This window comes from Xyrauchen texanus, chromosome 45 (assembly GCF_025860055.1).
Source record: "Xyrauchen texanus isolate HMW12.3.18 chromosome 45, RBS_HiC_50CHRs, whole genome shotgun sequence".
Taxonomy (NCBI): Eukaryota; Metazoa; Chordata; class Actinopteri; order Cypriniformes; family Catostomidae; genus Xyrauchen; species Xyrauchen texanus.
In genome coordinates, this window is record NC_068320.1 from 26,035,245 (window position 1) to 26,062,023 (window position 26,779).

A 26,779-nucleotide genomic window follows, 5' to 3' on the forward strand; every position below is an offset into this window, starting at 1 on the left:
TACCAGTTGAAATGCCAACTGGTTGAGGGACGCCGCATAGTAGGTAATGCGTGTTCCATCAGAGGTTGCGCTTCAAACAATCGTTATATTATCATTATATTAGTTTTATGCAACATTAGTTACTTTGGCGCATTTTTGCTTTAAATGTTGCCCTTGGACATGAGCTTGCTTGGATTGAAAAACAATGCTGATTAGATCAAATAGATGAGTGTTTTTCTACCTTTAGTACTCCCACAGCAACATCAGGAAGACTCAAGTACCCCCTCATCGACACAAAACCAAGATGAGTAGGCTAAATATACTTTATCGTTATCATTAATATTGTAATATAGCAAAGTCCAAAATGAAAAGATGAAGTTGCCAGTTATGACAAAACGTTTTACCTAGATTATTTTAATATCTATGCATCATTTCACATTTTATTGGAAGTCAGGACCATAAAAGCAATTGTCCCAATCGGGAGCATCTGTTGCCTTTATGTTCTGTTTGTGATGTCACAATCTAAATGCGACAAAAGATAGGTTTATATTACATGATATTACAGCTTATAAAGTCTCAAAGGTATTTTTTTCTCAGAGTTGTTACTTGATATTTATTATCAAATTAATATTTGATAGTCTTGTGCACAGTAAATAATCATATTTCATAAGTTATGGAAATGGGACACTTCTTATTTGTCAGCTGATTAAAAAGCACCTGAGAAGAGTTGGTTATATTGCCTATATGTATATGTTAAGTCTCTAAAACATCACCCATTTATAGTGTTTGTCAAGCGAGGTATAGTTACTAAATCATTTGATGATTTGTTTTTCAGCATGGAATTTGAAAAGCATGCCAAAATATTTATTTATTATTATTTAAGCGCCTCCAGAGCAAGCATACAGTATTTTTCTAATGTATTTGCTCCCTGCAATACAGGCAGCATGTATAATAAATAATATGTAGCCTACCTAAATGTTCACTTCCTACTTTTCTCCCCAATTTGGAATTCCCAATGTGCTCTAAGTCTTCGTAGTGGCGTAGTGACTCGCCTCAATCTGGGTGGCAGGGCTGGACTGGGAAGAAAGTTCGGCGTTCGCTGTACTGCATATCGTGCCGGCGTTTTACGGTCCGTTCTGCATAACGCGACAGCTCATTTTTGCTTGTCACGGCCGACCCACCAGTCCGATCGGTTCTCCTGATGGAAAGTCCGGCCCCAAAGTGAGTCGCCCACTGGGAAAATGTCCGGTATGCCAGATTACCAGTCCAGCCCTGCTGGGTGGCAGAGGACGAATCTCAGTTGCCTCCGCGTCTGAGACCGTCAATCCGCACATCTTATCACGTGGCTTGTTGAGCGCGTTACCACAGAGACATAGCGCATGTGGAGGCTTCACGCTATTCTCCACGGCATCCACACACAACACGCCCCACCGATTATAGCAACCACGAGGAGGTTACCCCATGTGACTCTACCCTCCTAGCAACCGGGCCAATTTGGTTGCTTAGGAGACCTGACTGGAGTCACTCAGCACACACTGGATTCAAACTCGTGACTCCAGGTGTGATAGTCAGCGTCAATACTCGCTGAGCTACCCGGGCCCCTTGAACTCGTTTTTAATAGTACAATAATTTAATAAATACTTGTTTATTTATGAATGTGCAAATTAGCATTTTGGCCATGTAATCGCAGAACTGCAGATACCAATGCAGAACTATAAATGCAAACCGACGCGTTGGCCACTACGCCGTAGGTTCAACGCAGAAGCACAAATCAGCCTCAAATTCGCTGCATATGAGGTTACCATTGGCATAAAGCAATCTTAAGGACTGCCACATGATTTGTTTGCATGGTGCTCTGTAAATTAAAGCCAAAAATTTGCCTCTGGGTTTCTGGTCCTTATGGCAGTTGGGACGGATTAGTCTATGTGTGGGTTTTACCGGTGTAACTAACTATTTTAAGAGACATAAAAGACACGCATCACTCATGCACTCCACAAACGCCCACATGCTATTGTTCTGCCACGGTGTGTAAGTTACTAACCTGGCTCTCTGACCCTTTATCTATAGATAAACTCAAGAACGTAGCATTTTAGAGTCACTTGATGGTATGAACTGAACGTTTAATAATCAATAATATGTTGCTCCTGACAATAAGAGACTGCTGTTATCAGGAATCGACTGTCAGATGGTTTTTCAAACGGGTTTAAAGCGAACCCAACTGAGCTGCGCTTTGGATAACTGCCAATACCTGTGCATATAATTTGTCTTTTTCATTTTGAGACAGTGCTTAAAATTTACTGAAAGATTTAGTGTGTGAAAATGTTTTAGAGCTTAAAAAAAGCTGTTTAATTTGATAAAAGTATGTTCAGTAAGCAATTATGGGGTCTACCAGGGATGGATTACCGACCGGGCCAATGGGGACAGTGCCCTGTGGCCCTTGACTGCCCGGGGCTTTAAGGTTGCGCAACTTTTGAAGGGGGGCCCTTGGAGATAATTTGCCCCAGAGCCTTTACAAGTCCTAATCTGTCCCTGGGGTCTACAGTAGTCATATGTAGCCACTCTCAAGTGATCTCACTTGTATTATCAGGATGCATGACATCACAATGCTTTAGAGCTTTATTTAAAAAAGTGGTTACAATAAAGCACTTACAATGGAAGTGAATGGGGCCAGTCCGTAAATGCTAAAATACACACTGTTTCAAAATTATAGTCACAAGACCTACACATTATACATCTTAATCAAATTTTAGAGTGATAAAATCACTTCCCAACTTTAGTTATAGCAACATGGTGATTACAGGGTTTCATTGTCATAACAGCTAAATTGTAATACTGGATATAACTTTACACAGATAAGGTTAGTAAGTGCATTTATCACACTACAATCATCTTAACATGTATAATGTTAACGTCTTGAGGCTATACTTTTGAAACAATGTGTATTTTAGCGTTTAGCAACTGGCCCCATTCACTTCCATTGTAAGTGCCGCACTGTAACCGCTTTTTTTTTAATAAAGGAGGGACGAGTCTATATATTATTTTGTGGAAACCAACATTATCCCAAAAATGCTGTTAACTCAACTTGAATGTAAACGCACTTCATCTGTTCCTGAATTTGAGTGCGTTAACCCAATTGGGAATCAACCTGTTTTCAACACTGTGTGCAATGGTATGACTTTGCCTGCCCCTACTGCCAATCAGTGTTTGACCTTCCATTGCTGGAATAAAAGGGGGTGATTATTTATCATAGCCTGCCAAACGGGACAATTATCACCCTCTAATCCAGCCTTCCTAATCAAACACCATCAGCCTAGTGGGCATCACAAGGTCAAGTATTTAGTCAACACCCTCTCATTGACACTTGCCAACCACTTCAAACCCAAGCACCTTTATTGCACAATATGCTGCATACCCTCACCCCTATAAAAATAGATGATTATCATACCAGTTTGGTTTGGAGGGTGATTTTGAAAGGAAGCAGACCGAGTTTTGGCTTTGAAAGTCCACCTATGTTGACCCAGTTGTAGCATAGATGTCCTGTTCTCTGTTCGAGGGCAAAAGGTGCCATTGAACAGAGGGGCACAAAAGTGGATGTCCACTTAATCAGACCCATAGTTTGAATTCTGAACAGCAGTGATCTTATATCAAAACTCCCAAAGGAAAACAAAGACGTATAACCCCTCATCACAGAGTGAAAAAAGCAGTCTTTACTTCTGAAATGTGTTAGCATTGCTAAGCATTTAGGTAGGGTTCATCCTGATAACAAAAGAGCCCTTCAGATGTTTTGGGGTATTTAATACAAATGAGCAAAACCAGGAGCATCAATATCTATGTCTGTACATTTGTGGTTTATACTGTCCAGGACTACTTCAACTAAGCACATGCAGGATTTACACTTCATCGTCTATGACACCTAGTCACCATCACAATAAATAGTAATAAATTATTCCTCTTGCGGTATTGTACAGTTAAGACACTTAAATTCATTACTGCTTTGGATTAGTGGTTTCCCTTTTTAACGCTTTTGTACCCCCATAAGGATATTTGCTTTACAGTGTCTTAGTAGCTCATTCCACATCCTCCGACGAGAGACATTTTTGCCTGACCTCGGTCTCCTCAAAAGTCACCTTTTTGTTCCTTTTTGGGTCAATCCATGAATTGTGGATGACCACGTTATTAGGCATAGGGTCAGCCTCAACAACTGAAACGACACGTTTCTTCATTTTGCTCTTGAGAACCTTCTGAAATTTCTGCCGGGTGAAGGCGTAGAGCAGCGGGTGAAAAATGGTCGTTCCGTAAGCCATGACCAGAAAGCCCAGTCTTAGGCGCGTTGTGAAGTTGCTCGGCCCAGCACTCAATATGACCGTGTTGAGCACGGTGATTGGTGTCCAGCAAAGCAGAAATGTGGAGATGATTAGAAGGGACATGCGGAAAACCCTCTTTTGTCGCTCGCGGCGTTCCCTGTGCCGTTTGACTGCCCTGCGAAGGGCGATGATCACGGAGACCGAGGTACGCATGGCCAACGGCGGATTGCGGCCGGCACTGCTCTGCGAGGCGTCGGTGGACTCTGGCTGAGTCAAAGTCATAGAGATGGCCTTTTTCTTCTTTGGCTTCTTCTTGGGCGCCGCATGGAAACGAGTACCAATTCGGATGTTGAGCGCCTGGAGAATCTTGTAATAGGTAACCAACATGACCACGGCTGTAAAGAAGAAGATTGGGATCTGTGCCAGCAAGTGATAGTACAGGCCCGGTTCTGTAAAGTATTGGTTTGGAGGTTCTTCATCTTCTGTTTGATTCCTTTCATTACCCGCCTGGCTAAAGAAACCTTCTTCTATAAAGGGAACCAGAAAGCTAAAGAATGATAGTGCCCAAATGGATCCCAATAGGGCCACTGCCCGTCCCATTGTTAGAACTCGATTTGCTGGCCGTACTGAGATGTCGTAGCGGTCTAGAGTGATGGCCAGGACATTGGCAGCAGTAGCCACACTTGCAAAGGATACACAAGCCTCGTGGAAGCAGCAAATTAGTTCACTGTTGCCTTCCAATGGCAACAGCACCACTACAATCGTCAGTGGGATGCATCCCACGCACACCAGCACATCCAACACGTGCAGGTTCATGGTTACAATGTTGCTGACAGAGCTCACCAGGTTGGACTTCATGCAATAGAGAGCCAGCACAGTCAGGTTGCTGCTGAGACCCAGCACAATCTCCAGCATGAGGAACCCTGTTAAAGACACCTGGAAACTGACAGGATAAGGAGCGTCCAAGTCCATGTCGACGTCAAGGGGTTCAACGTTATCGAGGACAGTGACGTTGCTCATGATGGCCTGGAATCCCAGCACAGGAGGGGTATGCATTATCCTACACAAAATAAAACACATATGGCTATTGTTTAACATGTCTCTTGGAGGGGCATAAATTGCTTTTACCAGAAAGTTGTTGTAGAAGCATTTCCTTGGCCTGGTTTGTCCTAACGCCAGAGCTGATTAGCTAGTAACATGAAGTGAATTTTGCCGAATTCTTGCAAGAAGGTAAGTGGAAGGGCCCAAAGTTCAGGAGGAACCTCAGAAGGATGACATATTTGATCTGTACTTCACATGAACATAACAATTGTGCATAGACTAACGAAACTCACCCCTCCCTTGTGTTCACCGTCCTTGTTAGGAGTTTGTGTAGCAAGTGCGATCAAAGAGCTGATGTGTTGGCAGGATTTCATATGCGCCAACCATATTGCAATGCCTCTTTACCTCAGCAGTGTCCTTTTGGCCCTTCGACACATTCCGTTTTGTAGCTACTCCGTTTTTAGGCTTTGTGAGTTGTTGATTTAGTTGTCTCTGAAAGCAGTGATTTGAAATTGGCTAAAATCGAACCAACGCACCAGCTAAGGCTGTCCTCGGACCCAGCATGGTACAGACCGAACAAGGGAGAACACCCTGGTTTCCACTCTTTAGGGTTGATTAAACACCATCCAAACAGGTCATAACTCATTCCCTTGCATCCTCCGATTTCTGTGGGAGGGTGTGGGAGATGGAAACGCTCTCTGCTCTTCCTTCTCTGTGTGTGGGAAGGGGTTGTGCATTGTAATATCCACGTGGTCCTGACATGAAAGCTGTGTTGTATTCAGTCTTATCTTTAGCCTTTTGTCCTTTGTGTTGGCCAAACAGATCTTGCAAAATCGATCAGAGCCAGTGCCATGTCCCATCCTCGCAAGTGCCCTCTCTTTTCAGTCTGTATTCAAAGACTACAACCAGAAGTGCCCCTTCGTTAGAGGGGCCGGTAAGGACTGAGATTCTCTCCTTTTGCCATCGAACACAAGTTGTACCATTCCCATCCAATCTCTATGGCCCCTTGATAATATTTACCGCCCTTTGTATTCCAATAGAGTAATCACACTCCCACCTGCTGTGGCCTCAATACAGCTCCAGGAGACCAGGCAAATAGACAGAAGTACACAGTAATCACAACAAGGTCACAGGTTTCCAGAGGGAAGGAGGTAGTCAGGCTGGTAGATGTGGGCTTTCTGTGCACTGCATGGTATATTTTTGCTCACTTATTCACAGAGCTCATGTGGGACACCAAAATAAGAGCTCCATCCTCGGTAGTTTCACACTCTTGCTGCTAGTAGATACAAGAAAGTGAGAGTTAGATTTATTTTGCTTGTCTTACAACTGGAGTCCTATATGACCTTGAAAAATGTCCTTGGTGTCCATATAAGCTATTTTAAATAACCCCTCTTGCAAGTATAATACATTTGCATTAAAGGTGTCAGTTTTGTAAAGATTTAATAATGTCAGTAATGTTTTCTGGTTGTTCGTAGACCTTCCCGAGATTGTGCACCCCTCCTAATTCCCTCTAAAGAGAATTCTTATCCCCAGTGAATTAACTTTTTATCTTTAAAGGTGTCTCTGGTGTAATTTGTTAGTCAAAAAGCCTTTAGCCTAATAACAACTCATCAGACTAATGTTCTTTTGGTTTAATGGATTCCTACAGCTACAGTGAGTGGTCCTTTGCAGCGCAGATTTTCAGTACTCCCACACCATACTTGTAAGCTACATGGGCTGTACTCCATGTATGTAGAACAGAAATACAGTACTCATGAATCTCCATGCGTCTTTTATTCTGTCTCCCTTTTTCTGAGCTACGAGGCAGCTTTCAGTACTAACTAGAAGCTGTAAAAGGGGACAAGAGTGCTCACATCTTCCCTGTAAGAGGATAATGTATTACATGGCTTTCAATTACTCAGTTTTTCAAGATGATTTGCATCAAATGTGTCTCTTAATATGTTGACCACTGGAGGAAATACGCAAAATATAGCATGCATCTTTTTTTTGCACAATGCAAGTATCAAAGTAAGACAGTGAACAGCTTTTCAACGCATGCACAGACTGTTAAATCAATACTGTCACTTAGAATTGCTCACATAATCACAATTTGTTCAACCCTAACATTTATTTGCTTTATTTTTAAAAAGTTTGTTGGATTAAGAAGTTGTGGATCTGTTAAATAGCATGCATTCTACTTGGCGGATGCTCCAGTTGTATGTGTGCTACAATGTTGAATCCTGAAGCTTTTACCTCTCAGTGCTGCCATAAGAGTAAGTGACCTGGTAGCCCATATTTTTCCCAGTTTAAGTGGAGCCATGCCAAGACGAGTGATAAAGCACATGCTTCGTAGAGGGATGCTTTCTCGGAGTGCTGCCTTGTCTGTCAGGAGGGGCAGAAAAGTCAGATGCTCTAGGGTGTAGCGCCATGCATCTCGCTTTGAGTACTGCTCCTCTCCTCTTCCCTGTTCCTTCCTTCCCTCTCTCTCTCTCTCTCTCTCTCTCTCTCTCCATCCCTACAATCAGCGCTTTCAAAATGCCCTACCTACTCATCTCTCCCCTCCTCCTCACTCTCTCTCTTCCCCTCCCACCTCCCCTTTCTCACTCTCGCTTTCCCTCCCCGCTGTGGTTTATAACACTCTTCTAGTTCCCAATTGGTCTCCTGTAATAGTGGGTCACCCTTCCTTACCCTGTTGCTCCAAAAGGGCCTTCCTCCAGAGGGGAATTTTACTCTCTTTACAGAGTTGATATCAGACCTTGTCACAAAATACACAATTTCCCTTTCCTCTTAAATTCTCTTTAGATCCACGGTTACGGAGTGAGCGACAAAGGAAAGGGCCGAAATGTAATAGCCCTGAGCATGGATGTGGGCGAGTTAACTTTGAAAGCATGGGCTCTCTACGACTCTTCATAATGCAGACATGACAAACCTTGCATGAGGCGTGATTTAGGTTCAGTCTTTACTGCTGTACATGTGTGGGTGTATTGGTGCACACTGATGCAGTAGAGGAAGACTAGGACTAATTATGGAACATCACTTTCTTACCAAATTCAAGGATACCGCTTCAAATTACAAAGCTGAATGTACTTGTAAATATTTCAAGGTGCACATTAATATTTTAACTTTTAATTCAAACCCTGTCCCAAGACACTTCTCGGTAGATGCTTCGCGAGATGGAGAAAGAGTGTGTGCATTTTTTATTGTTATTTTTAGACAATTCCTCATGCCCCAAAGCTCAATTTCCCTTGTTTCAAAAAGCCAGCGAGCCTACAACGATTATGCTTAAGCCTACAACGTGTGGTCACGTATAGTCTGAAACATAGTCTGCTTTGTTATGTTTCCCATTTTAAGTTGCTTTGGATAAAAGCTTCTGCTAAATGTAAATGTAAACAGCTGTTTTTTATTGGCCAAAGGTAATAAATGGTTTATGCTTAAACTAACCGAACCCGTTTACATGCACACCAACACGCTGATCACTCTCTATATTCAGCTTATTTAAACAAGGCAAGAAATCCGGGTTAACGTGACATTTAAAATAATCGCATTATTCTCTACTTTTGACATCAAACCGTGAAGAGGCATGCGCTCAACACGTGCGCACAATGGATTAGCTGGTAAGGTGTTTACATGGCACGCGAAATCGGTGTAATGGGCAAAAATCTACCCTCATCGAGCAGATTATCCATAAGTTGTTTATGGCTTTTATGGCAATAAAGGAACCCAGTTTATTGCATTTACATGACCGCACGTGTTGCCGGCTTATTAAGCATAAACGTGCATGTAAACACAGGTAATTATTACCCATTATCCCAATTTAGAGTTGCATGTAAACGCCTTTACCAGTGTTCTTAACAGCTTATGCAACCCTAGCCTAACCCTAATGTTTGTAAGTGTTGTGCATCTTCTTTACGGATTGACATCAAAAGCAGAGAAAAACTCAATTATTTCAAAGTTTTCTTGCTTTGTCCGATTTTTATTTTTTTTATTAGCTTTTTTTGGGGGTGTTATCAGTGTATTGTTGTGCATGTTAACAGGCTCACTGTCTCATTCACCATCTGTAATATCTGTCTTTAATGACCACTTTCATTATGACGTTATCTCTCTCACGCTGTATCAACCGTCGCATTGAGCGTGTTTGTGTGCTGCTAGCTTGATAATGCCGCTGTGATTGATGCTCATTGAGTGGAAGCAGAACTCCAGTATCCCTGTGTGAATTAACGTGCGCTTAGCAACAGCAGGTTTCAGCAGCGGAAGGTAAGGCGCCAGGTGCCAGCTTGCGGAGAGAGGCGTGAGGGATGAGGGGTCATGGAAAATCTGCCACTGTGCTCCCTGGAGCAACCTCTAAGAAGCGAGCATGCCCGCTGGGTCACTGGCACGACGCTCTGGGATCTGGTCTTTCAGTTTGCCATTGCTCATCCGACTCCATAACTTTTTGGTTCTCTTTATTCTTTCTTTCTTTAATACCTTTCCATCAGGAGAAGTGTTATGGATGGTTGCTTACTGGCCCGAGTTGAAAGCCCACCCCCAAGTCTCTATGAAGTCCATGTATAGGAAATAATATGATATATATGATATAAATCCATAGATGAGACTTGGATCTCTTTGTCAGTGCCATAATATTTTGTTCAAGAATGGTTATTTGCACTTGAGTCCTCTTTAAAAAGAACCAGACTAAATAAAATGTAATATCTCAAACACCAAACCAGCACAAACGCTTGTTTTGTTTGGCAAAAATGCAGCACAAACTAATAGTATAGATTTGGTTATTCAATTATATGTTTTTGTTTGGTATAAATCTATTTGTGCAATTTAACGACCCCCCCCCTTTTTCACTATTGGGCCAGTTCGTCCCAGGGCTAACAAATGGCCAGCCGGAGCAAATAGCCTCGGACCTCAAGCCACAAGCCCAAAATCAATCTGCGTTACCACCATCGGGCTAATAGCCAATCCCAGCGTTGCCCTAAAACGCACCTTTAATATGCCGCCCTGGTGCCAGAGCTACACACCTCACCCATTTCACAAGCAAAAGGAAAGCACAAGCTGAGGTATCATGTTATCTAGTAATCTACAAAATCGAGTGTTTATATTGAATGTAAACATTAGCTAGCTAGCAAGATAAATTAGCGATAACAACACTCACTGACTGTAACTGCCTGTAAGGGGGTTAAGATGGGCAACAAGGAGGCGAGAACCGGCTTGTCAATATAAATAATAATTTAATGAAAACTTAAACCAAAAGCACAAACATAAACACACACATGACGGACATGCCCGTAATTCTCTCTCTCTCAAACCGTCGTCACCGGCCGACTTTATCCCTCGCGCGCCCCATCAGGCCGATTGGGGACCGGGCGTGCGGCATTCTAGCCTGGCCCCGCCCCCCTCCGCTCCACACTGCCATAATGTACCGAGTGCTCTGTCTACTAACAGTGGGACGATGTCCCAGCACACCATCTATGAAAGTTCACCAAACCATAGAAAGGCACCGCTTTTTATCCCGAACTTGTACCGTTATTCTTGATGCATATCCTGACATGTTCTGCAAAACACCGCTTTTGACATTGAACCCAAGCTGACCTTGTTTGGCCCAAGGCTAATTGGCAAAAAAGAAACAGAAAGCCCCGAGGAGGCACGATGAAGCCCCGGAAGTGACAGTGGGAACGCAACTGGCCCTGGCCAGTCATTTTTGGAACAGATACATTCTGTAAGATTTATAGTAGAATTAAATAATAAAAGTAAAACATGTTTCATTCTATGAACTCTGTGACATCCTAACGATGAGAATGATTGTTGATATTAATCAGGACATTTTCTTTGATTGTTCATGGTTTAATGGTTGGTTGGGACTTTAAATGTTATGTATGGAGACAGGTGTGTGTGTGTGTGTGTGTGTGTGTGTGTGTGTGTGTGTGTGTGTGTGTGTAGATCGGCTCTGAACATGGTTTATCCCATCTATTTTTGAGCCAGCTTTTGGACACAAGATTGGTGTAAGCCGTGGGTCATGCCTCTTTTTCTGGATCTGTTTTCAACTCTCTTTGTACTCTCTTTGGCACTGTTGCATCTCATCTGGGCCATGTGGCAGGTAGGACAGGCCTGGCAGCTTTATCACAAAGAGATTTGCTTTCCCTAGGCAGTTCTCTGATATCTGCCAGTACATTTAAAGATACTGTATTAGTACATGCTGCTAACTTTATCAAGCATGTTTGACCAGAGGCTTGAAGACTACGAAAAACTGCCACTAGAAACCAAAGCCAAACAGGAAATTCTGCTTTGCTTGTAATGTTATGTTTTCTTGGCTCACTATCCCCCTGTGCAGAGACCCTGGACACCATGGAAGATAGAAGGAGCTGTTCTTGGTCACGTTTCCAGTGTCCCTCAGGGCTCTCTTGCATGTGGACATGAGACAGACCAAGATGACAGAGCCAGTGGTTGTAGTCGCCTCTGGCAGTCCACATTCCCAAAAGACCTTAGCTGTTCCTTCTCGCCCCAGCGTTATCTGCACATCTGTTTAGGACTAGAAGAGCTGGGTATAAGTATGACCAGTTTTCCAACGCACTTCAGTAGGACAACATTTGGAGACATGGCTGAAGTGACTTTGGAGCAGTTTATCCTGTCAAACTTACTTGTGTTTGACATTCACAGGCCCAGAACGTGATGCAAGTACTCTAGGGCTGGTGCGATTATTACATAATCTCCTGCTTGTGATTATTTGATCTAACCGCGATTATTGTGCATTTAAAATTTGAATAAAAAATTGTTTTCACAAATGGGAGGATTCGGGAACCGGCTGAACAATCCGGGTGACGGTGGACGAATCTCAGTTACCTCCGCGTCTGAGACCGTCAATTCGCGCATCTTATTATGTGGCTTGTTGAGCACGTTATTGCGGAGACCTAGCGCGTGTGGAGGCTTCATGCTATTCTCCACAGTATTGACGCACATCTCGCCACACGCCTCACCGAGAGCGAGACCCACGAGGTGGTTATTGTGACACTACCCACGCTAGCATCCGGGCCAATTGGTTGCTTAGGAAGCCTGACTGGAATCACTCAGCACTCCCTTGATTCGAACCCACGACTCCAGGTGTGGTTGTCAGCGTCTTTTACTTTCTAAGCTACCCAGGCCCTCCAACCACCTTTTATTAAGAAAAGGAGGGATGAGTCGAAATAAATGTTTTTTGGTAATCAACATTATGCCACAAATTCTGTTGATGGAGCTTAACTTGAATTAAACCCGGAATATTCCTTTTTAAATGTACATTTTTTTCAGTATTGAACAGATTTTTGAGCCTTCGTGCAACCAAACGCATACTAAAAATAGTGTCCCAGCATGTGAGGTGGTAGGGTGCATTGTTTTTATATCATCAATTCTGTTTATCAGTAATTATGCACAATACTAGGCCATGATAGACTGCTTTTTCTCCAATCAACTGCTAATATGGTTAAAAGTCCCTGTGGGAATTGAGTCTGGCTTGCATTAATCAGATTCCAAAGGTTTTAGTTGTCCAAACAGTGTCACGTCCCCTCAGCTTCTACAGGGCTAACACGTCACCCTGTGATTCTGGGTAACACTGTTAATGTGAGTTTGGCTCCTCCACATCGAGTTTTCATGGTGGCAGACTATCGGGGACACCCTGACTGTGAACGTCTGCTAACGCTTGTTGCTCCAGCTTCGCTTTAGCTGTCCTGATGGGATTCTGTCCAATCCCAACAATGCATTCAGAGTTAAACCACTTCCTGCCGGTGTCCAGAGTGCTGAGATGTTACATGTGGTGTTAGATGGGGGAAGGGAAGGCATGGGAAAAAGCTGTCCCCTATGAGAGGGGTGACCTTCAGAACGATCTGTTGCCTCCCTTCAGTCTCTGGTCGGAGTCAAGGAGTCACTTTCATCTGATGCTGTTGGAGCCACTCTAATGCAAACAAAACAAATATTGTTCATCACTGGTTGTCTGTTTTGTTTAAGGGGCTGAAAATATGTGACAGACTGTTTTTTCATCGTCTTGCACTGTAACGGCATGCTTTTTAGATGTCATGTCTGGTCAAAAAGAACGTTAACTTTGAAAAGCTTGTCTCGGGACATGTACATTCTGTTTTAGGTGTTGCTAAAATTCATGGGATTACCATTTATCTTGCTGGAAATACTACACATACATACAGGAAAATGCAATTAAGATATAAACATAAGAAGCTGCATATGTCCTGCTCGTGCCTTCATACCTGTTCTTCAATTTTAGGATCTTTCTCAAGCGATTCTGCAATAAGTCTAATATTTTCCGCCACAGTAATAGACCTGCCCAATTAATAATAGATATACTCTATGAATACGCTCACCCAGTTTGAATGAACTTTTGAAATAATGTGGTATTATTGAGGGAAATATTAAATGTAATGGTAATAAAGTACAATAGGCTACCCAAAATATGAATGAATAAAATAAAAAAGGAAAAGTTGTGCAAGATATGCAGCCTAATAAAGTAACCAGCAAAATGTTTAATTTTACCTCTCAGAATATTCAGGCTGTTTTCACACGTTCACCCCCCTTTTCTATTCCTCGTCTAGCATGCACAAGGATGGGAATAATAAGGAATTGAACCATCCGGATTCCTCAACGGTTCCATTAACTATTCCATTAGTTATTTCGAGGAAGAAATATTTTAACATTTTTGACTTTTTGATTAAGAAAGCGGTTTTATTTATTCATTCCTTTTCAAATACCACTAAGTACAACAAAACTCAAAGGGCCTCATTCGTGAAACACGAGCAGGATGAATTGTGTTAAGTGGTCGTAAAGACGTTCTGACAAAAAAAAAAAAAAAAGAAATACAAATAAAATAAGCTTTTTAAATCATAGGCTATACTTGTATAGAAATGTTTGTTTGCTGCTTTTTTCCTCCAACTCTTTAATAATTAATAATAATAATTCCTTGCATTTATATAGTGCTTTTCTAGGCACTCAAAGCGCTTTACATAGTATAGGGGGAATCTCCTCAACCACCACCAGTGTGCAGCATCCACCTGGATGATGCGACAGCAGCCATAGGGCACCAGAACTTCCATCACACACCAGCTATTGGTGGAGAGGAGAGAGTAAAGTGATGTAGCCAATTCAGGGATGGAGATTATTAGGAGGCCATGATAGATAGGGGCCAATGGGGGGAATGACCAGGGTTACACTCCTACTCTTTACAAGAAGTGTCCAGAGATTTTTAATGACCACAGAGAGTCAGGACCTCGGTTTAACATCTCATCTGAAGGACGGTGCCTTTTTACAGTATAGTGTCCCCATCACTATCCTGGGGCATTAGGACCCACACAGACCGTAGGGTGAGCACCCCCTGCTGGCCTCCCTAATACCACTTCCAGCAGCAACCTTAGTTTTCCACAGGAGGTCTCCCATCCAGATACTGGACCAGGCTCAACCCTGCTTAGCTTTAGTGGGCATCCAGGCAAGAGCTGCAGGGTGATATGGCTGCCGTCAAGATATGTTAACGTTTAGTTAATGGAAAGACGCTATTTGCATTTGATCCTCCCGAAAAAAGAAATGCCCTCTAACGTGACTGGTTGGACGTTGAGCTCTATAATTTAGGCAAATGGCACTCTGTTGATAACGTATGGTCAATGCTAATGCTGTTAAACCTATAAATAAATACATTGAGTACACAATACAACCCTGGAAATAACAGAGAAAAAGCCCGCACACTGTCGTATAGCTTGCATATCTGTAATATCTTACAGTGTTTCAGTCAAAGATCTTCTTCAGGCATTCTGTTAATTTCTCTGAAGATTCTTCCAGTTGCAAGTACATTATATCACTATTACGTCATGAGAAATGATGCTAGCGATGCGCTGTGAACTGAACCAGTGTAGGTTAACGTTGGTGGGCATCCATCATCCTTTTTACACTCATTTCAAACCATTTTTATTGACTTCTTGAACTGTTTGATTCACAAAAGAGCAAAAACATGCTATGACAGTAAGTGCTCACTTTCTTTGAGGCGATATTATGCTCGCTAAATCAACATTTTACAATGTTAATGCACGTCATTCATAAAAAGATGTAATTACTGTTCAACATAGATGTTAACAGCATTTACTAGCGAGTCTGGTGACTTCCTTATATGGCGTTTTCATGGCCGTGGATTATGATAATTGTGAATGAACGTGCACATGCCCCCTATTATGAATATTTGGAATTCACTAACATACACACGTTTTACTAACATATATGGGCAGTACGAAGCATTTATGAATGGGGCTGCAACTAATGAGTATTTTGATAATCGATTCATCTAACGATTATTCGACGATTATTGCAACGATTAATCATTAGCTCTTAGCCGATTATTCAGCTTGTGCCCCAGCTTAAAAGGTTGTATTAAATGTGTTTACTAACAATAAAGAGGGAAAAATCATCTTTTAAAAATAACTCTAAATGACATTCACTGAATTAAAGGGGAAAAAATACATTTTATTAAGTTTAATTCAGTAAAAACATTCACTGTAAAAAAAACCCTATCATAATCAAGTGTTTTTGTCTTGTTTTCCATTTAATATTGCCAAAAATTCCTTAAAAACAAGATACATTTACTTGAGAAGCAACATATAAGATATTTATACTGCTTTAAGAGAATGAATCTTAAATATATAATAAGTGTATTTTATATATAAGTGTGTTTTTCACTTTGTTATACTTCTGCGAGTGCAGTAAAGACAAAATATACTTATATTCAAGATCTGTTCTCATAAAGCAAGTCTAAATATCTGATATGCTGCATCTCAGGTGAACGCATCTTTATTAAAGGATTTTTAGATCATTTAAAATATTTGTATTTTTAATATTATATTCAATATTCTCAGATAACTAGTTTGTTCTTCTGCAGTAAAGCTGCTTAAGTAAATGTACAAAGTTTTAATGGAGTTTTAGATATTTCTATTGGAAAACAAGCCAAAACAAAAACAAAATCATAAACATATTTTGTTGCAGTGTACAATGGGGCGAAGAGTTCCTCTCTCACCTTTCTGTTCACTTCAATCCATCTTTAACTCAAAAACAAACTCTGTCTTATTAATAAAGCTGTGTATGGACAATTTTCTTCATGATTAGAAATGCACAGTGACATATATTATGATTCAATAAGTCACGAGCAATCATGTTATAGTCTAGCTGCTCTAAGCGAGCGCACTCGAGGGACGAGCGTCCCGTGACAGAGTGCGCATCAGCAGGGTGCAGTTTCAATCTCTCCCCCTCAGATCGGGACATTTGCACAACACATAGAAGAAGTGCCGACTGCACTTTGAACTTTTACAAAGCTGAAACTGCATTAAAGATGTAATGACAAGTTGTTTCTTTTAAAAGAGCTCCATCTCCGCTTAATCCACAACGAGAGTGCTTCTGTATTTACCTATTTGGTATTTTTGTATATTCCCTCGTGCTTTTCGATCTGGTACATCTGGACTGTGATCTGTGTTATTCTTCCTCTCCTCTGTCAGGCGCGAGCTGCAGTGCTGCTCATCATTAGAGTTTAGCGTGATCTCGTTATGGTAAATGAGATCAAACGACTATTTGACAATGAAAATGTTTTATTGTCGACGTTGTTGATAACGTTGACTAATCGTTTCAGCCCTATTTGTGAATCCGACAGAACGTTTTCAAGAAGGTCCATTTTACATGCAAATTACTTGATTACATCTAGTCAGCAATTCTTACAAGCCCTAAGTACACACAACAAACCTTTACGCTAACTCTAATGCTAAACATAAATGCACATAACAAACCTAACCCCGAGTCGGACACGACAAAATCAACGACTTGCTAGTGAATCAAAACTCTCTGATCTGCAAGGACAGGCTGATAAGAGTGATTCGTTTGAGATTTATGCTACACAGTTCGCACTGTATGTTTCATGCTGCTGATTTAGTAGCGTTGTCGACGTGCCGCTGAGTATTTTAGCACGGTGTCATCTCTCGCATTGGCGGAAGAATGCACGTTCGAGAACCGTGAACGGAACCGAAAGACATGAAAATCGTACTGGAAAGGAAACGGTTCTCTGTTCCCAACGCCAAACATGCAACAGAAATGGTAGCTAGAGCGTGAGCACGGTTAATTCCTTTATCGGGACAAAGAGATGTGCGAGGACAACGATTGACCTTTTAAATGTTATTTCAGCGTCCATCTAGCAAGTCGGGAGTCCTATAAGAAGCCATAAGTGCGACGTTGTCACTTCTGACCAGTTGAATTGTTTGCATCGCATATCGTAGCACTGAAGCGTGCAGGTGAAAGGTGACGTTTGGTCTGGTGGGAGAGGAAGAAGCCTTTTGACAGAGACATGATCTGAGCTTGCTTTGAATCTGACTGACATGCAGTGGTGCTCTCACGTCCCAAGACACTGATTTAAGCATGATTGCAGAAACATTGGTTTGCAGTTCTCATGACAATGTCTAATGTGCTGTGCACTTGCTGGAAAAAAAAAACTGTAGGATCTGTGTGCATTTTTGGTTTTATTGGAGTCTGAAAACAGTTTCCTCCACCGCTGTATGAAACAAAAAATAATGAGGTCCTAAGTGCTACAGTTTTCTTTGTAATGGAAACCATCAGTCAGTGTTTTTTTGCTCTTCTAGTGTCATCATCCAGATTCACACTGCAAATGTTTTCAGTTGTCGAAAACAAACATAAGGCACCATTTCTTTTTCAAGAAAGCTGTTTCAACTCTTGCTGTCATTAGACATTTTCATGCTCTAGCTTGTAATTTCAGAGTCGATTCTATCTACGCCAACAGCAATTACCTTTTTTCGGTTTCCTTTAATCTCAAATAAATTGAGTGCCTCGCTTAGCTTAGCTCGCCTCCTCCACTCCTCCTCAGACGGACCCCATATTGAATTTACACTAATGTTTCTTATCGCTCTTCTTTTTTCCACCGTAATGGGAAAAAATAGCATTTCCAAGGTCACAGTTAGGATCATTTTACACTATATTGCTCACTGTACCTTCTCTCTGTGGATTGACCGTTGTGCTTGTTGTAGATATATGCAGGTAATAACTGTGATTGATGCCGAGCGAACGCTCCTCCAGTACCTCTACAAGACCGGAGAAGATAGAGAACGCTATTATATGAGCAGCTTTTTTCTGCTATTGCAAAAATGTTGGTTCAAGAACAGTGATTGAAAGAGCACCTATGCCACTCCACACGGTGTACCCGCTGACCTTCATGACCCTGACAGGAGGAGCTGTGGCTAAAGGGGCTTTTCCACTGCACGGTACAGCTCAACTCAACTCGACGCAGCTCGTTTTTTGGGGGTTTTCCACTGTGGATAGTACCTGATACTTTTTTTAGTACAGCTAGCTAGTTTTAAAGTTAGCAACAGCTATAACAGTATCATTTGTTCATGCGACTTTCGAATTGTGAAAAAAAGAAATGGCTGTATGCAAAACCACGCCGTGGTCAATAAACGAGGTGCAGACGGTCCACTTGTTAGCGATGAGTGAAACGAAAAAGACTTTCAGGAAGTGCATCAGCTGTTAGCCGCACACGGCTACCACCGGACCTACCAACAGTGTAGGGAAAAGTTAAAAAACTTAAGTGACTACAGAACCATCAAGGAAAAGTGGAAGTGGTTCGACCAAATTGACGCTATCTAAACTGGTGAGGAATGGGAGGGAGAGTGTCCTGGACTGGCGTTGATCCACGATGGAGGATGGTATGTTTTGTTACGTTAACTCTATACTCTGCTTGAAAGCTTCACTTTATTTAGTCGACCAGCTACTGGAAAGCTTCTAAAACAAACAGGCCAATTTAACTGTTACACTTGTGTAAAATCACCATGCAACAACTGCTTTATGCAGCACAATGAGCTAGTAGCTAACAGCTAGCGGTCGTGTTATTATTTTGGTCAGTTTGTTTCGTGTTTAAGATGATGTCACGGCAGTAGAGGCAGCGCAACTATGACGATCAGCCTATAATCCCACCCACGTTGAGGCGGCACTAAACTGGAGTGCAAATGCAAGCTCAGAAAAGTAACGCGAGTATAGTTGAGGTGACACTAAACAACCGTCATGACGCAACGGTCAAAATCGTCCATCTAGCGCATGTGGATATGAGTGGGAGGTCTTTGGCGGTTGTGTCATGACTATGCCTTGCTCTCTTATCAGCGTCTCCCTGCGTAAGCATTCGGCACGTACACATAAATGTTTTGAATGAACAACATTGTGTACTGCCGGTATTATAAGGCTCGAGTCTGTGGTATTAATACGGCACTGGTATAGGCTACTGTGCAACCTATACCAGTTGTGTAACTCTAAGAACCATATATTGAAGCGGTCATTTTCTCATTTTACTTTTATACTTAAAGGTGCTGTAAGCGATTTTAGCCAATCTACTTCCACGAGACTGAGCCGATGGATTAGCCACGCCCCCTATTTCCAAAACCCAGCACACCAATGATACCAAATGAGCTTTATCGAGACGGACATCGCGCAGAAACGGTTGTTAAAAACAACAGCAGCACAATAGCGCCCTAAACTGACAACGACATTGTCAGTTGCACGAAATCCATTTGAATGGGAAAAACATTTCCAGAACCAAGATGGCTAGAACAGTGAACAGTCAGTGTTGCGCACTATCGAGAGTCCCCCTTCAGTGTTGCGGTTTTCTAATTTAACAGTGTAATAATTCTCGCACTCTGGCACGGCAAAGCAGCAGAGGTTTTTGAGAGGGTGAAAATGAGGTGAAATAAAATTGCTCTGTGTCTCAGAGACTCCTGGCAGGCATCATGGATTTTATTCTGGCTTTGGGCCTACCTGTACGAACTGGAGACAACCTTCCTGTGTAGAGGCCACCTGTTCTCAAAACGCTTTTGTTCTCCCCAGTTTTTAGGCTATAAACTCCGGGTCGGATCTGAGCATCTGGGTGATACACAATGGAGTCATTAGGAGGGGTCAGATATCTTGCTTGAGGAACGTAAGATGGCGCTGGGTTATTTTGATATCTTTGCTAGCGGCCGACGAATCAAGTCATGGAGTAGTCAGCTGGTGTGTGTGTGTGTGTGCCCTCAGAAGTCGCTAATGAGTGGATCTATGTAGTGACATTGTTCTGCCTAGTGCCACTGTATCTGTATCTCTCAGCATCTCTGACTCATGTGCTGTCTGTTCGAACGGCTGTTCAATATGGTACTCTGTGTTTAGAGTCTCCGTCGTTTACTTGCAAGAATGTTTAGGGTATTTATTTTATTTTTATGGTATTGTTTTATTGCATATTTTATTGTTTGGATTGTTGATGTCCAGCACTTTGGGGTCTACTGTGTAGTTTAAAAGTGCTTTATTAATAAATGCCTGTAAATTAATGCAAATGCAAATGAGTTCATATTAGCCAAAAGTGAAAATTCTGTCATTATTTACTCACCCTCATGTCATACCAAACACTAAAAAATACATTTTTCTAAAATATTTACACATTTCTTTTCCATACGACGACAGGTCATGGGTGTTTATAGACTTCTAGATAGGAAGCTCTGGTTAAAACATTTTACACACTCTTACTGTTTTTTTTTTTTTGTCTGCTAACAATGTCCATCAGTGTGTGTACATGCAGCCCTGGAGATTTATAGTGTGGTATTTTTTTTCTCTCTCTCTCTCTCTCTGAACGTCCTGAAAATTCCCATCAGTGTCATTTCCAGCACATCTCAAATTCTGTATTTTGTCTATTTTTAACCTTTTCTTTCTTTCTTTTTTTTTTTTTTTTTGCTGACTGCTTTGTCTTGTTTAGGAAACATTTTATGTATCCTAAAGCCACACAATTAAACATATATTATTTCTACACTTTTTGCATAATTTGGCAAAAATATTTTGCACCCAAGTGATATACCTTTTAATTTTCTTTGTTTTCTTCAAACATGACTCATAACCATCACCTAGTCTCACATTTCACACTTTTGTCGACTTGGTTAACAAGTAGAATAACAAACTTATTTGAATGTAGAAATATATATATATATATACACATATTTCAATAATTTCAAATAATATATATATATAATTGACCTGGTTGCTAGGGAGGGTAGAGTCATATGGGGTAACCTCCTCATGGTGGTGATTAGTGGTTCTTGCTCTCAATGGGGCGTGTGGTGAGTTGTGTGTGGATCGTGGAGAGAAGCATGAGCCTCCACATGCTGTGAGTCTCCGCGGTGTCATGCACAACGAGTCACGTGATAAGATGCGCGGATTGACGGTCTCAGAAGTGGAGGCAACTGAGACTTGTCCTCTGCCACCCGGATTGAGGTGAGTAACTGTGCCACCACATGGGCATTCCAAATTGGGAAAAAAGGGGATAAAAGAATATATATAAATATATAAATTAGGCTGGTGGTTTTAATGTTGTGGCTGATCGGTGTGTGTGTGTGTGTGTGTATGTATGTGTATATATATAATTGTTGAAATAGATTTTATACTGTAATAATGAAAGTCTGGGACAAGGCTAAAACAATCCAATCGGTACGTAACACAAAAAAAGTTTTTAATATATGGCATGCAAGTTGACCTGTTATTGTATGGAATATAGACGTGTGTACATTAAAAACAAATACATAAATAAATGATACTCCAGTTATATTATACTACAGAAGAAGAAAAAAGAAAAGGGGAAAACTACATGAGGAAACTACATGAGGGTGAGTAAATGATAACTTTTCTTCAAACATGAATTTATGCATCATTGTCCCATCTCTTTTAGATTACCTGTCTCAAGGTGTGGATCTGTCAGGTATTGATGTCATTGAGAATGATCAGCTGTACATCAGTCGAGCACGGTTGGAGGTGGAGAATCAAGCCAAACGTTTACTGGAACAGGGCATGGAGATTCAGGTAAACGGTACACCAGTGTTTGCCAGAAAAATACTACTGGTTTGTTTTTGTTTATATATGTTATACATGACCTGATAATTATCTAAAATATTGTGTGTGTTTAGAGTCAAGTTATTAAACCGAGTATGCTTAATAAGCAGATGATGTGTAAAGTCACGTAAACGTGTTCCTTTATAACGATGAGGTCATAAACGGTTTTATTTACTATAAGGTTCTTTTTGTTAACATTATTTAATGCATCATGTATCAAGAACTAATAATGAACAATGATTATTTAAGCATTTTTCATTTTGGTTAAGTTTACTAATATAAATACTATTGTTCATTGTTTGTTACAGTAGTTCATGCTGCATTAACAACATTTTTTCAGCCACGGCACACTTTTTACGACTAAAAAGTTCTACGGCACACCACTAACCCACATGGGCTAACCATCATCAACATTTTTTCAGGAACTTTCAAGAACTTGTCCATGTTTTCTGTCTGTCTTAGTAGCATGTTTACTTGTTATGTTTGAAATTCGGCTGTGCAAAAAATAAATAGATAAATAACCAAATTACATAGGTAGGCTCAGGGCTGGACTGGTAATCTGGCATACCGGGCATTTTCCCGGTGGGCCGACGCACTTTGGGGCCGATCAGGGGCGGACTGGCCATCGGGTATGCGATGACCCTTTAAACGTATAAATATCACTCACTTCATAGACTTCAATGTGTTCTGCAGAGCTGACGCGAGTCATGTGATGACCATTTACTCGTATAAATATCACTCACTTCATAGACTTCAATGTGTTCTGCAGCGCTGACGCGAGTCATGTGATGACCCTTTACTCCTATAAATATCACTCACTTCATAGACTTCAATGTATTCTGCAGAGCTGACGCGAGTCATGTGATGACCCTTTACTCGTATAAATATCACTCACTTCATAGACTTCAATGTATTCTGCAGCACTGATGTGAGTCATGTGATGACCATTTACACGTATAAATATCACTCACTTCATAGACTTCAGTGTATTCTGCAGCGCTGACACGAGTCATGTGATGACCCTTTACTCGTATAAATATCACTCACTTCATAGACTTCAATGTATTCTGCAGAGCTGACACGAGTCATGTGATGACCCTTTACACGTATAAATATCACTCACTTCATAGACTTCAATGTATTCTGCAGAGCTGACACGAGTCATGTGATGACCCTTTACTCGTATAAATATCACTCACTTCATAGACTTCAATGTATTCTGCAGAGCTGACACGAGTCATGTGATGACCCTTTACTCGTATAAATATCACTCACTTCATAGACTTCAATGTATTCTGCAGAGCTGACACGAGTCATGTGATGACCCTTTACTCGTATAAATATCACTCACTTCATAGACTTCAATGTATTCTGCAGCAGCTGACGTGAGTCATGTGATGACCCTTTACTCGTATAAATATCACTCACTTCATAGACTTCAATGTATTCTGCAGCACTGACGTGAGTCATGTGATGACCCTTTACTCGTATAAATATCACTCCCTTCATAGACTTCAATGTATTCTGCAGAGCTGACACGAGTCATGTGATGACCCTTTACTCGTATAAATATCACTCTCTTCATAGACTTCAATGTATTCTGCAGAGCTGACACGAGTCATGTGATGACCCTTTACACGTATAAATATCACTCTCTTCATAGACTTCAATGTATTTTGCTTGCTCCATTTTTCAAATGTAGCTTGAAATGTTTAAAGGTATCTTAAATTATGAGAAGTGCGTCGCTTTGGCAAGCTACAGTTTCAGAGTCGCTTCCAGACACTAAAACATTTGAATGATTTAATGATCATTAATGATTTATTTGAATGTAGTTGATCAAGCCACAGCTGACCGAGAGCATTCACTGGATGAAAGCAGTGTTAATATTCTTGTTCTTCTCTGTTTCTCAGCATGTTTGTTTGTCACACACGACACACTCGCACACAGCAGATGGACCGCACTGGCCTTTTCTCACACTGAACTGTCCACTCATATTTCACAAATTCAGCTCCCACATGTGGTCGTCTGAGCGGATGAAAGATGCTGAATATGTCCGTATTTCAATAAACAACCATTTGAAATCCCTTCCCAAAATAATCAAGATCAAGATAGGCTTCCTCACGGATCATAATACAAATGCGGGTATGTTATCTCCTTATTTGTTTTCTTTTCGACTGACCATTTCATTTTACTATTACGATTGCAAGCTCTACTTTGAAATTGCGGCATAAGTGAAACGCAGACTGCAAGGTCCATCATTGATTGATTGATCGATCGATTTATACTGGTACCTCTTATGGGCAATCGAGTATCTTCAGAGCATGTCTGTTCAGTTGGTAAAGTTTTAGATATGAGCAGCTTTAGTTTGAGGTCATCGGCAGTCGGTCCGGCCGGCGGAGTCTCTTTGTACTACCTTTTATTTTAGCTGATTTAAAAAAAAATTAAATGTAAATTGGACAACAGCATCTTTTTTTACTGATAGTAAAACAACTGTAACAACAGTAATGAGAGTCATTGACGAAGTATAGAAAATCATCCAGATGTGTTGTGGTATAATGGCCAGGCTGGAATCATGCACGCCCCGGACCCCAATCGGCCTGATGGGGTGCGCGAGAGATAAAGGCGGCCGGTGATGACAGTTCGAGAGCGAGAGGAGAGAGAGAAGAAGCTCACTCACCTGTTCTCTGATGCGCCGTCGAGTGGTCCCCGATCACTCCTCCACACTCTCAGGCGGACGACAGCCGCTCCTCCCTGGGCGGACCGGAGTCAAACCTCCGACCCCCAGCGGACAGAAAGCCCCTCCGCTTTTCTGGAGGCACGTGGGGACACTCCTCCACCCATGGCCGCCAGGCGGTCGGGGAGCTGCTTCTCCTCCTCCCCTAGTGGACGGCGGGCTACTCTCGACCCCTCCGCATTTCTGGGGGACAACAGGGCACTCCTCCACCACTGGCAGGGGCTCCATCGCTCCAGGCAGTCGGGGATTTCCCACTCGTCCCACGGACGGCGGCCGTTAACCGCGTCCAGGCCGTCGGGCTACTCTGTCACCCGGAAGATGGCAGCGGCGCTCCCCTGGGTGGACAGCAGTGTTGAGGACTCTGCGACGGCCATCCCTCCACCTTCCCGGGATTCGGTACCAGTGTAAGGGGGTTTAGATGGGCAAGGAGGAGGCGAGAACCGGCTTGACAATATAAACAATATTTAATTAACTAAAAAGACACACAAAAACACATACAGGGCAGCTGCCCGTAATTCTCTCTCGAACTGTCGTCACCGGCTGCCTTTATCCCCCGCGTCTGTGATACATACTAAATACTTTGCAATTTAAAAATATATAATTTTACCATGTTGTGGTAATGAGAATCTAATAATGACCATCTTTTGAGCGGTAATGAGGATTGGGGGCTAAAATGTACATAATTGTCAAAAATATTGTAACATTGTAAAAAATCTAAATAAAATAGGCTTCATTTTCTAAATGCGAAATTTGATTTCTTATGTGTTTGGTTTGATTTTAGAGTAAAATAAGACAAGGACATTTTCTTAACTGGGTTTGTGAGAATCACCCATGTGATCTCTTTTAAAGGAAGATGAAAATACTTTCTTTTCATTTTCTATATAGCAAAAAGCATATAGTGACCAGGACATGACCGAGGTCCAAAAAAGCACCATAAAGGTAGTCAGTGCGACTTCTGTATTCCAAGTCATGTGATGGCTTTCTGTGAGGAACAGTCCAAAATGAAAGTGGTCTTGCCCTGTGCTGTAGATCTGTAACATATTCCATACAATACAAGTTGAGCTCAATCGACAGTATTTGCAATACGGATTACGTCAAAAATGTATTTTGACTTGCCCCTCCTTTTCTTTAAAACAAGAACAATCTGTGTTCCAGTGAGGCACTTACAATGGAAAGTAATGGGACCAGTCTGTAAACATTAAAACACTCAATGTTTCAAAGGTATAGTCACAAGACGTAAACAATATTTTACTGTGATATAATGACTTACTAACCTTTTGTGTGTAAAGTTATAGCCAATTTTACAAATTCAATGCCATGTCAACAAACCATTATATCCTAAAACGACTCCAAAAAAGATGATTCAAACATCTTTACAGCTCAAATAATACACAGAAAACTTTGTCCTTTTTTAAATTTATACGCTTCGCATTTCTGCCTTTTTAAACCCTCCAAAAACTGGCCCCATTGACTTCCATTGTAAGCATCTCACTGGAACACAGATTTGTGCTTTTTATTTTAAATCGCCTTTTCTCCCCAATTTGGAATGCCCAATTCCCACTACTTAGTACGTCCTTGTGGTGGTGCGGTTACTTGCCTCGATCCGGGTTGCCTCCGCCTCTGAGACCGTCAATCCGCGCATCTTATCACGTGACTCGTTGTGCATGACACCGCGGAGACTCGCAGCATGTGGAGGCTCATGCTACTCTCCACGATCCACACACAACTCACCACACGCCCCATTCTGAGCGAGAACCACTAATCACGACCACGAGGAGGTTACCCCATGTGACTCTATCCTCCCTAGCAACCGGCCAATTTGGTTGCTTAGGAGACCTGACTGGAGTCACTCAGCACGCCC

The 26,779-nt window shown here is 41.7% G+C and overlaps 1 protein-coding gene and 1 pseudogene across 3 annotated transcripts; one reads left to right on the forward strand and one right to left on the reverse strand.

The window, feature by feature from the left end:
- The window catches only part of LOC127637518 (conserved oligomeric Golgi complex subunit 5-like), a 99,687-nt pseudogene that overhangs the window by 11,585 nt on the left and 61,323 nt on the right, over window positions 1-26,779 (forward strand).
- Window positions 3,427-7,835, reverse strand: LOC127637320 (G-protein coupled receptor 22-like). Of its 3 annotated transcripts, XM_052118328.1 has the most exons (3): window positions 7,557-7,835; window positions 5,618-6,600; window positions 3,427-5,343 (listed from the first exon to the last, which is right to left on the reverse strand). In XM_052118328.1, exon 3 carries the CDS (start codon window positions 5,337-5,339, stop codon window positions 4,047-4,049), a length of 1,293 nt encoding a protein of 430 aa, XP_051974288.1. In that variant the 5' UTR covers window positions 5,340-5,343; window positions 5,618-6,600; window positions 7,557-7,835; the 3' UTR covers window positions 3,427-4,046. The 3 variants fall into 3 exon arrangements, with proteins under 3 accessions (XP_051974288.1, XP_051974287.1, XP_051974286.1); XM_052118327.1 differs by having other exon boundaries at window positions 3,427-6,597; XM_052118326.1 differs by having other exon boundaries at window positions 3,427-6,600.